The following is a 15,240-nucleotide window of genomic DNA, read 5'->3' on the forward strand; positions in this document are numbered from 1 at the left end:
TGTGTCCTCCTGTATAACAACACTAGGTTCTTGCTGTGTCCTCCTGTATAACACCACTAGGTTATTGCTGTGTCCTCCTGTATAACACCACTAGGTTCTTGCTGTGTCCTCCTGTATAACAACACTAGGTTCTTCCTGTGTCCTCCTGTATAACAACACTAGGTTCTTGCTGTGTCCTCCTGTATAACAACACTAGGTTATTGCTGTGTCCTCCTGTATAACACCACTAGGTTATTGCTGTGTCCTCCTGTATAACAACACTAGGTTATTGCTGTGTCCTCCTGTATAACACCACTAGGTTCTTGCTGTGTCCTCCTGTATAACACCACTAGGTTATTGCTGTGTCCTCCTGTATAACACCACTAGGTTATTGCTGTGTCCTCCTGTATAACAACACTAGGTTATTGCTGTGTCCTCCTGTATAACACCACTAGGTTCTTGCTGTGTCCTCCTGTATAACACCACTAGGTTCTTGCTGTGTCCTCCTGTATAACACCACTAGGTTATAACCATGTAACCTACTGTTATCATTCCAAAGTGTTGTAATATACTATGGGTGATAGTGGGCCCAGGGACTATAACCATGTAACCTGCTGTTATCATTCCAAAGTGTTGTAATATCCTATGGGTGATAGTGGGCCCAGGGCCTATAACCATGTAACCTACTGTTATCATTCCAAAGTGTTGTAATATCCTATGGGTGATAGTGGGCCCAGGGCCTATAACCATGTAACCTGCTGTTATCATTCCAAAGTGTTGTAATATCCTATGGGTGATAGTGGGCCCAGGGCCTATAACCATGTAACCTGCTGTTATCATTCCAAAGTGTTGTAATATCCTATGGGTGATAGTGGGCCCAGGGCCTATAACCATGTAACCTGCTGTTATCATTCCAAAGTGTTGTAATATCCTATGGGTGATAGTGGGCCCAGGGCCTATAACCATGTAACCTACTGTTATCATTCCAAAGTGTTGTAATATCCTATGGGTGATAGTGGGCCCAGGGCCTATAACCATGTAACCTGCTGTTATCATTCCAAAGTGTTGTAATATCCTATGGGTGATAGTGGGCCCAGGGCCTATAACCATGTAACCTGCTGTTATCATTCCAAAGTGTTGTAATATCCTATGGGTGATAGTGGGCCCAGGGCCTATAACCATGTAACCTGCTGTTATCATTCCAAAGTGTTGTAATATACTATGGGTGATAGTGGGCCCAGGGCCTATAACCATGTAACCTGCTGTTATCATTCCAAAGTGTTGTAATATCCTATGGGTGATAGTGGGCCCAGGGCCTATAACCATGTAACCTGCTGTTATCATTCCAAAGTGTTGTAATATCCTATGGGTGATAGTGGGCCCAGGGCCTATAACCATGTAACCTGCTGTTATCATTCCAAAGTGTTGTAATATACTATGGGTGATAGTGGGCCCAGGGCCTATAACCATGTAACCTGCTGTTATCATTCCAAAGTGTTGTAATATCCTATGGGTGATAGTGGGCCCAGGGCCTATAACCATGTAACCTGCTGTTATCATTCCAAAGTGTTGTAATATCCTATGGGTGATAGTGGGCCCAGGGCCTATAACCATGTAACCTGCTGTTATCATTCCAAAGTGTTGTAATATACTATGGGTGATAGTGGGCCCAGGGCCTATAACCATGTAACCTGCTGTTATGGAGGAAAATAAAATAACCATCTATTGTGTTGTTGACTTTATGTTTTTTACCCCATATGTAACTCTGTTGTTGTTGTTTTTAAATCGCACTGCTTTGCTTTATCTTGGCCAGGTCGCAGTTGTAAATGAGAACTTGTTCTCAACTGGCTTACCTGGTTAAATAAAGGTTAAATAAAAAAATTAAATTAAATAAATAACCGTTTAAAAATAGATATGTACACTATACAGTGAGGGAAAAAAGTATTTGATCCCCTGCTGATTTTGTACTTTTGCCCACTGACAAAGACATGATCAGTCTATAATTTAAATGGTAGGTTTCTTTGAACAGTGAGAGACAGAATAACAACAAAAATCCAGAAAAATGCATATATATATATATACAGTGGGGAAAAAAAGTATTTAGTCAGCCACCAATTGTGCAAGTTCTCCCACTTAAAAAGATGAGAGAGGCCTGTAATTTTCATCATAGGTACACGTCAACTATGACAGACAAAATGAGGAAAAAAAATCCAGAAAATCACATTGTAGGATTTTTAATGAATTTATTTGCAAATTATGGTGGAAAATAAGTATTTGGTCAATAACAAAAGTTTCTCAATACTTTGTTATATACCCTTTGTTGGCAATGACACAGGTCAAACGTTTTCTGTAAGTCTTCACAAGGTTTTCATACACTGTTGCTGGTATTTTGGCCCATTCCTCCATGCAGATCTCCTCTAGAGCAGTGATGTTTTGGGGCTGTCGCTGGGCAACACGGACTTTCAACTCCCTCCAAAGATTTTCTATGGGGTTGAGATCTGGAGACTGGCTAGGCCACTCCAGTACCTTGAAATGCTTCTTACGAAGCCACTCCTTCGTTGCCCGGGCGGTGTGTTTGGGATCATTGTCATGCTGAAAGACCCAGCCACGTTTCATCTTCACTGCCCTTGCTGATGGAAGGAGGTTTTCACTCAAAATCTCACGATACATGGCCCCATTCATTCTTTCCTTTACACGGATCAGTCGTCCTGGTCCCTTTGCAGAAAAACAGCCCCAAAGCATGATGTTTCCACCCCCATGCTTCACAGTAGGTATGGTGTTCTTTGGATGCAACTCAGCATTCATTGTCCTCCAAACACGACGAGTTGAGTTTTTACCAAAAAGTTATATTTTGGTTTTATCTGACCATATGACATTCTCCCAATCCTCTTCTGGATCATCCAAATACACTCTAGCAAACTTCAGACGGGCCTGGACATGTACTGGCTTAAGCAGGGGGACACGTCTGTCACTGCAGGATTTGAGTCCCTGGCGGCGTAGTGTGTTACTGATGGTAGGCTTTGTTACTTTGGTCCCAGCTCTCTGCAGGTCATTCACTAGGTCCCCCCGTGTGGTTCTGGGATGTTTGCTCACCGTTCTTGTGATCATTTTGACCCCACGGGGTGAGATCTTGCGTGGAGCCCCAGATCGAGGGAGATTATCAGTGGTCTTGTATGTCTTCCATTTCCTAATAATTGCTCCCACAGTTGATTTCTTCAAACCAAGCTGCTTACCTATTGCAGATTCAGTCTTCCCAGCCTGGTGCAGGTCTACAATTTTGTTTCTGGTGTCCTTTGACAGCTCTTTGGTCTTGGCCATAGTGGAGTTTGGAGTGTGACTGTTTGAGGTTGTGAACAGGTGTCTTTTATACTGATAACAAGTTCAAACAGGTGCCATTAATACAGGTAACGAGTGGAGGACAGAGGAGCCTCTTAAAGAAGAAGTTACAGGTCTGTGAGAGCCAGAAATCTTGCTTGTTTGTAGGTGACCAAATACTTATTTTCCACCATAATTTGCAAATAAATTCATTAAAAATCCTAGAATGTGATTTTCTGGAAAAAAATTTCTCAATTTGTCTGTCATAGTTGACGTGTACCTATGATGAAAATTACAGGCCTCTCTCATCTTGTTAAGTGGGAGAACATGCACAATTGGTGGCTGACTAAATACTTTTTTCCCCCACTGTATATATAACCCTGAGGTCTCCTAATGACAGCGTTATTCCCATGTCCCTGGTGGTTAAATATCTGGTGGATATATATATATATAACCCTGAGGTCTCCTAACGACAGCGTTACTCCCATGTCCCTGGTGGTTAAATATCTGGTGCATATATATATAACCCTGAGGTATCCTCACGACAGCGTTACTCCCATGTCCCTGGTGGTTAAATATCTGGTGGATATATATATAACCCTGAGGTATCCTCACGACAGCGTTACTCCCATGTCCCTGGTGGTTAAATATCTGGTGCATATATATATAACCCTGAGGTACCTGAAACACCAGCACCCCGATATGGGACACAGCCAGACTGAGCTGGATCCCCTCTCGGTCCTTAGCAGGGTGCAGTCTTACTCCGTACATCTCCAACCGCAGGGCGATCTCCAACAGCTGATAGTCTGATTCCGCCGGCGTCTGGCCTCTGGGGACACACAGGACACATACCAACGCTTTACAAGTTTAACGTTACGTTTGACTATTTCCAGTGTTTCATCTGTAGAATTGTCATCAAAAGATGTTGGCTAATTCGGTGCGACCTCCACCCTTGGTTGGGTAAATCTGATCCCTGGCCCCTGAGGACATCACAATCATGTATAAAATACAGTTTAAATGTATTTGGCTAAGGTGTATGTAAACTTCCCACTTCAACTATATGTATGTATGTTTATATATATTTGCGAGAAAAAAACATATGGGGGATTGGAAGTGATGCAGACAATTACATTGATGGAAGTTAGAATCTATCTGCATTATTCAAGCTGATCTACCCCCCAAAGAAACAAAAAATTAAACTAATAGAATCCATGTATATAAAACTAATAGAATCCATGTATATAAAACTAATAGAATCCATGTATATAAAACTAATAGAATCCATGTATATAAAACTAATAGAATCCATGTATATAAAACTAATAGAATCCATGTATATAAAACGAATAGAATCCATGTATATAAAACTAATAGAATCCATGTATATAAAACTAATAGAATCCATGTATATAAAACTAATAGAATCCATGTATATAAAACTAATAGAATCCATGTATATAAAACTAATAGAATCCATGTATATAAAACTAATAGAATCCATGTATATAAAACGAATAGAATCCATGTATATAAAACTAATAGAATCCATGTATATAAAACTAATAGAATCCATGTATATAAAACTAATAGAATCCATGTATATAAAACTAATAGAACCCATGTATATAAAACTAATAGAATCCATGTCCATTTTTTAAGGCTAATATATTGCCACCCGCCTCCCCACCTACTCCCGGGAGAGTTTGAGTTACTAAATCTGTTGAGTGGAAATAGTTTCCTGTTTCCTGTAAGTGGCCTGAATTAGACACTTCCATATTTCCTGCTCTGCTCTGGGCTGGCTGATCTCCTGAGGGGCAGTTGATGGTTTGGGGGGTGGAGAGGGGCTGGGTTTGGCTGACAGAGAGGGTGGAGGGGGTTGGTAGGGCAGACAGAGAGGGTGGAGGGGGTAGAGGGGGTTGGTAGGGCAGACAGAGAGGGTGGAGGGGGTAGAGGGGGTTGGTAGGGCAGACAGAGAGGGTGGAGGGGGTAGAGGGGGTTGGTAGGGCAGACAGAGAGGGTGGAGGGGTAGAGGGGGTTGGTAGGGCAGACAGAGAGGGTGGAGGGGGTAGAGGGGGTTGGTAGGGCAGACAGAGAGGGTGGAGGGGTAGAGGGGGTTGGTAGGGCAGACAGAGAGGGTGGAGGGGGTAGAGGGGGTTGGTAGGGCAGACAGAGAGGGTGGAGGGGGTAGAGGGGGTTGGTAGGGCAGACAGAGAGGGTGGAGGGGGTAGAAGGGGTTGGTAGGGCAGACAGAGATGGGTGGAGGGGTAGAGTGAGTAAAATAAATAAAGTAACCTGCCATAGACGATGGTGGAAGTTGCCCCTTCCCCAGAGATCTTCTGTCATCCAGCTGATGGTTAAGGTTGGGACTGGGGTAGGATAAACAGATCCTAGATCTGTGGTTAGGGAACACTAAAGCCTAGGACTCCTAGGATATACTCAGCATTCTGGTGTCCCTCTCTGGGGAGGAGAGGCAGGGAGATAGAGGTCCTGGGAGGAAGACAGGGAGGAAGTGGTCCTGGAACACACCCAAGGAATGGATGAGTTATCTCTGCTGGAATTCTGGGAAAGGAAGGACAGGGACAGTCTTGTTCCATCAGTCCCAGAATAGTTTTCCATGGAAGGCTGGAAGGCAGGACGCCAAGAGGAGGGTTATGGATAACCATCTCTAACCATCTCCACGGGAGCAGTGATAGAGGCATTGCCTAGCCTGTCAGATTAACAACTTTCCTTCACTGTTCTGACACTGGCTGGATGCTAGACACAACACTACAGTCCTTCATTACAGACCACTGGCTGGATGCTAGACAACACTACAGTCCTTCATTACAGACCACTGGCTGGATGCTAGACACAACACTACAGTCCTTCATTACAGACCACTGGCTGGATGCTAGACACAACACTACAGTCCTTCATTACAGACCACTGGCTGGATGCTAGACAACACTACAGTCCTTCATTACAGACCACTGGCTGGATGCTAGACACAACACTACAGTCCTTCATTACAGACCACTGGCTGGATGCTAGACACAACACTACAGTCCTTCATTACAGACCACTGGCTGGATGCTAGACACAACACTACAGTCCTTCATTACAGACCACTGGCTGGATGCTAGACACAACACTACAGTCCTTCATTACAGACCACTGGCTGGATGCTAGACAACACTACAGTCCTTCATTACAGACCACTGGCTGGATGCTAGACACAACACTACAGTCCTTCATTACAGACCACTGGCTGGATGCTAGACAACACTACAGTCCTTCATTACAGACCACTGGCTGGATGCTAGACACAACACTACAGTCCTTCATTACAGACCACTGGCTGGATGCTAGACACAACACTACAGTCCTTCATTACAGACCACTGGCTGGATGCTAGACAACACTACAGTCCTTCATTACAGACCACTGGCTGGATGCTAGACACAACACTACAGTCCTTCATTACAGACCACTGGCTGGATGCTAGACACAACACTACAGTCCTTCATTACAGACCACTGGCTGGATGCTAGACACAACACTACAGTCCTTCATTACAGACCACTGGCTGGATGCTAGACAACACTACAGTCCTTCATTACAGACCACTGGCTGGATGCTAGACACAACACTACAGTCCTTCATTACAGACCACTGGCTGGATGCTAGACACAACACTACAGTCCTTCATTACAGACCACTGGCTGGATGCTGGACACAACACTACAGTCCTTCATTACAGACCACTGGCTGGATGCTGGACAACACTACAGTCCTTCATTACAGACCACTGGCTGGATGCTAGACACAACACTACAGTCCTTCATTACAGACCACTGGCTGGATGCTAGACACAACACTACAGTCCTTCATTACAGACCACTGGCTGGATGCTAGACACAACACTACAGTCCTTCATTACAGACCACTGGCTGGATGCTAGACAACACTACAGTCCTTCATTACAGACCACTGGCTGGATGCTAGACACAACACTACAGTCCTTCATTACAGACCACTGGCTGGATGCTAGACACAACACTACAGTCCTTCATTACAGACCACTGGCTGGATGCTAGACACAACACTACAGTCCTTCATTACAGACCACTGGCTGGATGCTAGACAACACTACAGTCCTTCATTACAGACCACTGGCTGGATGCTAGACACAACACTACAGTCCTTCATTACAGACCACTGGCTGGATGCTAGACACAACACTACAGTCCTTCATTACAGACCACTGGCTGGATGCTAGACAACACTACAGTCCTTCATTACAGACCACTGTCTGGATGCTAGACACAACACTACAGTCCTTCATTACAGACCACTGGCTGGATGCTAGACAACACTACAGTCCTTCATTACAGACCACTGGCTGGATGCTAGACACAACACTACAGTCCTTCATTACAGACCACTGGCTGGATGCTAGACACAACACTACAGTCCTTCATTACAGACCACTGGCTGGATGCTAGACAACACTACAGTCCTTCATTACAGACCACTGGCTGGATGCTAGACACAACACTACAGTCCTTCATTACAGACCACTGGCTGGATGCTAGACACAACACTACAGTCCTTCATTACAGACCACTGGCTGGATGCTAGACACAACACTACAGTCCTTCATTACAGACCACTGGCTGGATGCTAGACAACACTACAGTCCTTCATTACAGACCACTGGCTGGATGCTAGACAACACTACAGTCCTTCATTACAGACCACTGGCTGGATGCTAGACACAACACTACAGTCCTTCATTACAGACCACTGGCTGGATGCTAGACACAACACTACAGTCCTTCATTACAGACCACTGGCTGGATGCTAGACAACACTACAGTCCTTCATTACAGACCACTGGCTGGATGCTAGACACAACACTACAGTCCTTCATTACAGACCACTGGCTGGATGCTAGACACAACACTACAGTCCTTCATTACAGACCACTGGCTGGATGCTAGACACAACACTACAGTCCTTCATTACAGACCACTGGCTGGATGCTAGACAACACTACAGTCCTTCATTACAGACCACTGGCTGGATGCTAGACAACACTACAGTCCTTCATTACAGACCACTGGCTGGATGCTAGACACAACACTACAGTCCTTCATTACAGACCACTGGCTGGATGCTAGACACAACACTACAGTCCTTCATTACAGACCACTGGCTGGATGCTAGACACAACACTACAGTCCTTCATTACAGACCACTGGCTGGATGCTAGACACAACACTACAGTCCTTCATTACAGACCACTGGCTGGATGCTAGACAACACTACAGTCCTTCATTACAGACCACTGGCTGGATGCTAGACAACACTACAGTCCTTCATTACAGACCACTGGCTGGATGCTAGACACAACACTACAGTCCTTCATTACAGACCACTGGCTGGATGCTAGACACAACACTACAGTCCTTCATTACAGACCACTGGCTGGATGCTAGACAACACTACAGTCCTTCATTACAGACCACTGGCTGGATGCTAGACACAACACTACAGTCCTTCATTACAGACCACTGGCTGGATGCTAGACACAACACTACAGTCCTTCATTACAGACCACTGGCTGGATGCTAGACACAACACTACAGTCCTTCATTACAGACCACTGGCTGGATGCTAGACACAACACTACAGTCCTTCATTACAGACCACTGGCTGGATGCTAGACAACACTACAGTCCTTCATTACAGACCACTGGCTGGATGCTAGACACGACACTACAGTCCTTCATTACAGACCACTGGCTGGATGCTGGACAACACTACAGTCCTTCATTACAGACCACTGGCTGGATGCTGGACAACACTACAGTCCTTCATTACAGAACACTGGCTGGATGCTAGACAACACTACAGTCCTTCATTACAGAACACTGGCTGGATGCTAGACACAACACTACAGTCCTTCATTACAGACCACTGGCTGGATGCTAGACACGACACTACAGTCCTTCATTACAGACCACTGGCTGGATGCTAGACACGACACTACAGTCCTTCATTACAGACCACTGGCTGGATGCTAGACACGACACTACAGTCCTTCATTACAGACCACTGGCTGGATGCTAGACACAACACTACAGTCCTTCATTACAGACCACTGGCTGGATGCTAGACACAACACTACAGTCCTTCATTACAGACCACTGGCTGGATGCTAGACACAACACTACAGTCCTTCATTACAGACCACTGGCTGGATGCTAGACACAACACTACAGTCCTTCATTACAGACCACTGGCTGGATGCTAGACACAACACTACAGTCCTTCATTACAGACCACTGGCTGGATGCTAGACAACACTACAGTCCTTCATTACAGACCACTGGCTGGATGCTAGACAACACTACAGACCACTGGCTGGATGCTAGACACGACACTACAGTCCTTCATTACAGACCACTGGCTGGATGCTAGACAACACTACAGTCCTTCATTACAGAACACTGGGCCTGGTTACTGATGTACATCAAGCCTCTTCTACAGCAGCTAAATCCCCTGGCTGTTTGTTCAGCTGGCAGGAAGAGACCATTCTCCTGGTGGAAGGGTGTGATGTCCTATGTGATGTCCTATGTTTCCTGTCCCCTCCTGCCCCCATCTCTCAAATAACAGTAGTCTGGATTCAACGCCAGTGTTTGCAATGGTATTCTGTGATCAAGTGTGACCTAGAGTAACTCACATGTTTGTGGTGGTATTCTATAATCTAGAGTAACTCACACATGTTTGTGATGGTATTCTGTGATCTTGAGTAACTCACACATGTTTGTGATGGTATTCTGTGATCTAGAGTAACTCACACGTTTGTGATGGTATTCTATAATCTAGAGTAACTCACACATGTTTGTGATGGTATTCTGTGATCTTGAGTAACTCACACATGTTTGTGATGGTGTTCCGTGATCTAGAGTAACTCACACGTTTGTGATGGTATCTATAATCTAGAGTAACTCACATGTTTGTGGTGGTATTCTATAATCTAGAGTAACTCACATGTTTGTGGTGGTATTCTATAATCTAGAGTAACTCACACATGTTTGTGGTGGTATTCTATAATCTAGAGTAACTCACACACGTTTGTGATGGTATTCTATAATCTAGAGTAACTCACACATGTTTGTGATGGTATTCTATAATCTAGAGTAACTCACACACGTTTGTGATGGTATTCTATAATCTAGAGTAACTCACACACGTTTGTGATGGTATTCTATAATCTAGAGTAACTCACACATGTTTGTGGTGGTATTCTATAATCTAGAGTAGCTCACATGTTTGTGGTGGTATTCTATAATCTAGAGTAACTCACACACGTTTGTGATGGTATTCTATAATCTAGAGTAACTCACACACGTTTGTGATGGTATTCTATAATCTAGAGTAACTCACACATGTTTGTGGTGGTATTCTATAATCTAGAGTAACTCACATGTTTGTGGTGGTATTCTATAATCTAGAGTAACTCACACATGTTTGTGGTGGTATTCTATAATCTAGAGTAGCTCACATGTTTGTGGTGGTATTCTATAATCTAGAGTAACTCACATGTTTGTGGTGGTATTCTATAATCTAGAGTAACTCACACATGTTTGTGGTGGTATTCTATAATCTAGAGTAGCTCACATGTTTGTGGTGGTATTCTATAATCTAGAGTAGCTCACACATGTTTGTGATGGTATTCTATAATCTAGAGTAACTCACACATGTTTGTGGTGGTATTCTATAATCTAGAGTAGCTCACATGTTTGTGGTGGTATTCTATAATCTAGAGTAACACACATGTTTGTGGTGGTATTCTATAATCTAGAGTAGCTCACACATGTTTGTGATGGTATTCTATAATCTAGAGTAACTCACACATGTTTGTGATGGTATTCTGTGATCTTGAGTAACTCACACATGTTTGTGATGGTGTTCCGTGATCTAGAGTAACTCACACGTTTGTGATGGTATCTATAATCTAGAGTAACTCACATGTTTGTGGTGGTATTCTATAATCTAGAGTAACTCACATGTTTGTGATGGTATTCTATAATCTAGAGTAACTCACATGTTTGTGGTGGTATTCTATAATCTAGAGTAACTCACACATGTTTGTGATGGTATTCTGTGATCTTGAGTAACTCACACGTTTGTGATGGTGTTCCGTGATCTAGAGTAACTCACACGTTTGTGATGGTATCTATAATCTAGAGTAACTCACATGTTTGTGGTGGTATTCTATAATCTAGAGTAACTCACACATGTTTGTGATGGTATTCTGTGATCTTGAGTAACTCACACACGTTTGTGGTGGTATTCTATAATCTAGAGTAACTCACACGTTTGAGGCTGTAATCCCTGACCAAGGCCCTTCTCCCCTGATTGCTCAGTTTGGCCGGGCGGCCAGCTCTAGGAAGAGTCTTGGTGGTTCCAGACTTCTTCGATTTAAGAATGATGGAGGCCACTGTGTTCTTGGGGACCTTCAATGCTGCAGACATTTTTTGGTACCTTTCCCCAGATCTTGTGCTTCGACACAATCCTTGCAAACATTTCTAAAAACCTATTATGGGGTATTGTGTGTAGATTGCACATTTTTATATATATATTTAATCCATTTTAGAATAAGGCTGTAACGTAACAAAATGTGGAAAAAGTCAAGCGGTCTGAATACTTTCCGAAGGCACTGTATATAAAAAAAAGTATATATTGGTTACTGATTAGTATGCTGTTGCATCAAACATTAATTTTACAATCTGCAATGTTTGAATTTCCCACTTAAATGACTGAACAAGTAAATACATGATTGCCGCCAGCCAGCATTCTAAATAGCAGCATTGTGACACCGTATGCCTTTAGACTTAACATGAGAAAATGACTGCCAAAACTAAATAAACATGTCTCCATTAAAGCAAAGCACCACATCATCTGATAGCCTATCGATAGGCAGCCGCGAAGACGTCTCCATTTCAGAACCATGGACAGCGATCGGTAGTCTACACTTAGTATGTGGCCCAAACTCCAACTCCGCAGGGGGTCCAAAGGAAGCTAGAGGAACTCAGGGGGTCCAAAGGAAGCTAGAGGAACTCAGGGGGTCCAAAGGAAGCTAGAGGAACTCAGGGGGTCCAAAGGAAGCTAGAGGAACTCAGGGGGTCCAAAGGAAGCTAGAGGAACTCAGGGGGTCCAAAGAAAGCTAGAGGAACTCACAGGGGGTCCAAAGGAAGCTAGAGGAACTCAGGGGGTCCAAAGGAAGCTAGAGGAACTCAGGGGGTCCAAAGAAAGCTAGAGGAACTCACAGGGGGTCCAAAGGAAGCTAGAGGAACTCAGGGGGTCCAAAGGAAGCTAGAGGAACTCAGGGGGTCCAAAGGAAGCTAGAGGAACTCAGGGGGTCCAAAGGAAGCTAGAGGAACTCAGGGGGTCCAAAGAAAGCTAGAGGAACTCACAGGGGGTCCAAAGGAAGCTAGAGGAACTCAGGGGGTCCAAAGGAAGCTAGAGGAACTCAGAGGGTCCAAAGAAAGCTAGAGGAACTCACAGGGGGTCCAAAGGAAGCTAGAGGAACTCAGGGGGTCCAAAGGAAGCTAGAGGAACTCAGGGGGTCCAAAGGAAGCTAGAGGAACTCAGGGGGTCCAAAGGAAGCTAGAGGAACTCAGGGGGTCCAAAGAAAGCTAGAGGAACTCACAGGGGGTCCAAAGGAAGCTAGAGGAACTCAGGGGGTCCAAAGGAAGCTAGAGGAACTCAGGGGGTCCAAAGGAAGCTAGAGGAACTCAGGGGGTCCAAAGGAAGCTAGAGGAACTCAGGGGGTCCAAAGGAAGCTAGAGGAACTCAGGGGGTCCAAAGAAAGCTAGAGGAACTCATGGGGTCCAAAGAAAGCTAGAGGGACTCACACGTGACTTCGCAGGGGGGTCCAAAGGAAGCTAGAGGAACTCACACGTGACTTCGCAGGGGGGTCCAAAGGAAGCTAGAGGAACTCAGGGGGTCCAAAGAAAGCTAGAGGAACTCAGGGGGGTCCAACGAAAGCTAGAGGAACTCAGGGGGTCCAAAGAAAGCTAGAGGAACTCAGGGGGTCCAAAGGAAGCTAGAGGAACTCAGGGGGGTCCAAAGAAAGCTAGAGGAACTCAGGGGGGTCCAAAGGAAGCTAGAGGAACTCAGGGGGGTCCAACGAAAGCTAGAGGAACTCAGGGGGTCCAAAGAAAGCTAGAGGAACTCAGGGGGGTCCAACGAAAGCTAGAGGAACTCAGGGGGTCCAAAGAAAGCTAGAGGAACTCAGGGGGTCCAAAGAAAGCTAGAGTAACTCAGGGGGTCCAAAGGAAGCTAGAGGAACTCAGGGGGTCCAAAGGAAGCTAGAGGAACTCAGGGGGGTCCAACGAAAGCTAGAGGAACTCAGGGGGTCCAAAGAAAGCTAGAGGAACTCAGGGGGTCCAAAGAAAGCTAGAGGAACTCACACGTGCTTGTGGTGGTACTCTGTGATCTTGTCCATCAGGGCGTCCTGGTCAGGTATGTACTTGTTGTGAAGAAGGTGCTGAAAACTCTGGACCTCATCAAAGTCCCCGATCTCAGCTGTGGATAGAAGAGGGGAGAGACCGAGAGAGAGAGAAAGATAGGAGAGAGCAGAAAATAGGAGAGAGAGATAGGAGAGAGCAGAAAATAGGAGAGAGAGATAGGAGAGAGAGCAGAAAATAGGAGAGAGCAGAAAATAGGAGAGACAGGAGAGGAGAGAGGAGAGAGAGGAGAAGAGAGGAGAGAGACGAGAGAGGAGAGAGGAGGGATAGAGAGGAGAGAGGAGGGATAGAGAGGAGAGAGGAGGGATAGAGAGGAGAGAGGAGGGATAGAGAGAGAGGAGAGAGGAGAGAGGAGGGATAGAGAGGAGAGAGGAGGGATAGAGAGGAGAGAGGAGGGATAGAGAGAGAGGAGAGAGGAGAGAGGAGGGATAGAGAGAGAGGAGAGAGGAGGGATAGAGAGGAGAGAGAGGAGAGAGGAGAAGAGAGAGAGGAGAGAGGAGGGATAGAGAGAGGAGAAGAAACGGTGTTGGTGAATAACCAAGAGAGGAGTTCAATTCACACCGACGTCACCCCACTAGAGCCTGAACTGGCAGTTATACCCTCTGTATCAGGTATTCAGCAACAGTCTGTCCATATTACCCAAAGGTGATGAGAACTGGACAGGTTCCATGGCAACTAAGTGATTCTGAATTTGTCTGACGATTTGTCTGACAGGTATTTTGATGTATTCAGGAAAATGGTTCAGCCTGAATGACAATGGCTCCCATATGCATATTAACCGCCTCTTCAACTCAGTTTGGCTCTGCAATATCGGCACTGGAATTGGTACAAAAAGTCAAATCAGGAAGCTCTAACTATGTTATAATAGAAAGTTACAGGAAGCTCTATGCTTACACTGGACGATATGTGAGACCAGCAGAGCAGCACTTGTGTCGTTGCAGGTCAGACGTCCACACGCCAGATCATGCTTTATCTGGAGAGCAAACAGGTACCTGAGAGAGAGAGAGAGCGAGAGAGAGAGAGAGAGAGAGAGAGAGAGCGAGAAGGAGAGAATGGAGAGAGAGAGAGAGAAGGAGAGAATGGAGAGAGAGAGAGAGAGAGAAGGAGAGAATGGAGAGAGAGAGAGAGAGAAGGAGAGAATGGAGAGAGAGAAGGAGAGAATGGAGAGAGAAGGAGAGAATGGAGAGAGAGAGAGAGAGAAGGAGAGAGAGAATGGAGAGTGAGAGAGAAATAGAGAGGGAGAGAGAGGGGGAGAGACAGAGATAGAGGGAGAGAGAGACAAAGGGAGAGAGAGAGAGACAAAGGGAGAGAGAGAGAGAGACAGCGAGAGAGAGAGAGAGAGAGAGAGACAGCGAGAGAGAGAGAGAGAGAGACAGAGACAGAGACAGAGACAGAGAGAGAGAGAGAGAGAGAGACAGAGAGA

General features: G+C 45.1%; 1 protein-coding gene across 1 annotated transcript in view; it reads right to left on the reverse strand.

Annotated features, from left to right (window-relative positions):
- The window catches only part of LOC311119138 (FERM, ARHGEF and pleckstrin domain-containing protein 1-like), a gene marked incomplete at both ends in the record, with an annotated part of 18,800 nt that extends 3,991 nt beyond the window's left edge, over positions 1-14,809 (reverse strand). Inside the window, 3 exons of the mRNA XM_084193884.1 lie at positions 3,976-4,123; positions 13,761-13,875; positions 14,712-14,809. Of these exons, the coding sequence (XP_084050010.1) occupies positions 3,976-4,123; positions 13,761-13,875; positions 14,712-14,809 (361 nt within the window). The remainder of the gene's footprint in view (positions 1-3,975; positions 4,124-13,760; positions 13,876-14,711) is intronic.
- Positions 14,810-15,240: the final 431 nt, after the last annotated feature.

The sequence above is a fragment of the Coregonus lavaretus genome, assembly GCF_964263955.1.
Source record: "Coregonus lavaretus genome assembly, contig: HAP1_SCAFFOLD_7692, whole genome shotgun sequence".
Classification (NCBI taxonomy): Eukaryota; Metazoa; Chordata; class Actinopteri; order Salmoniformes; family Salmonidae; genus Coregonus; species Coregonus lavaretus.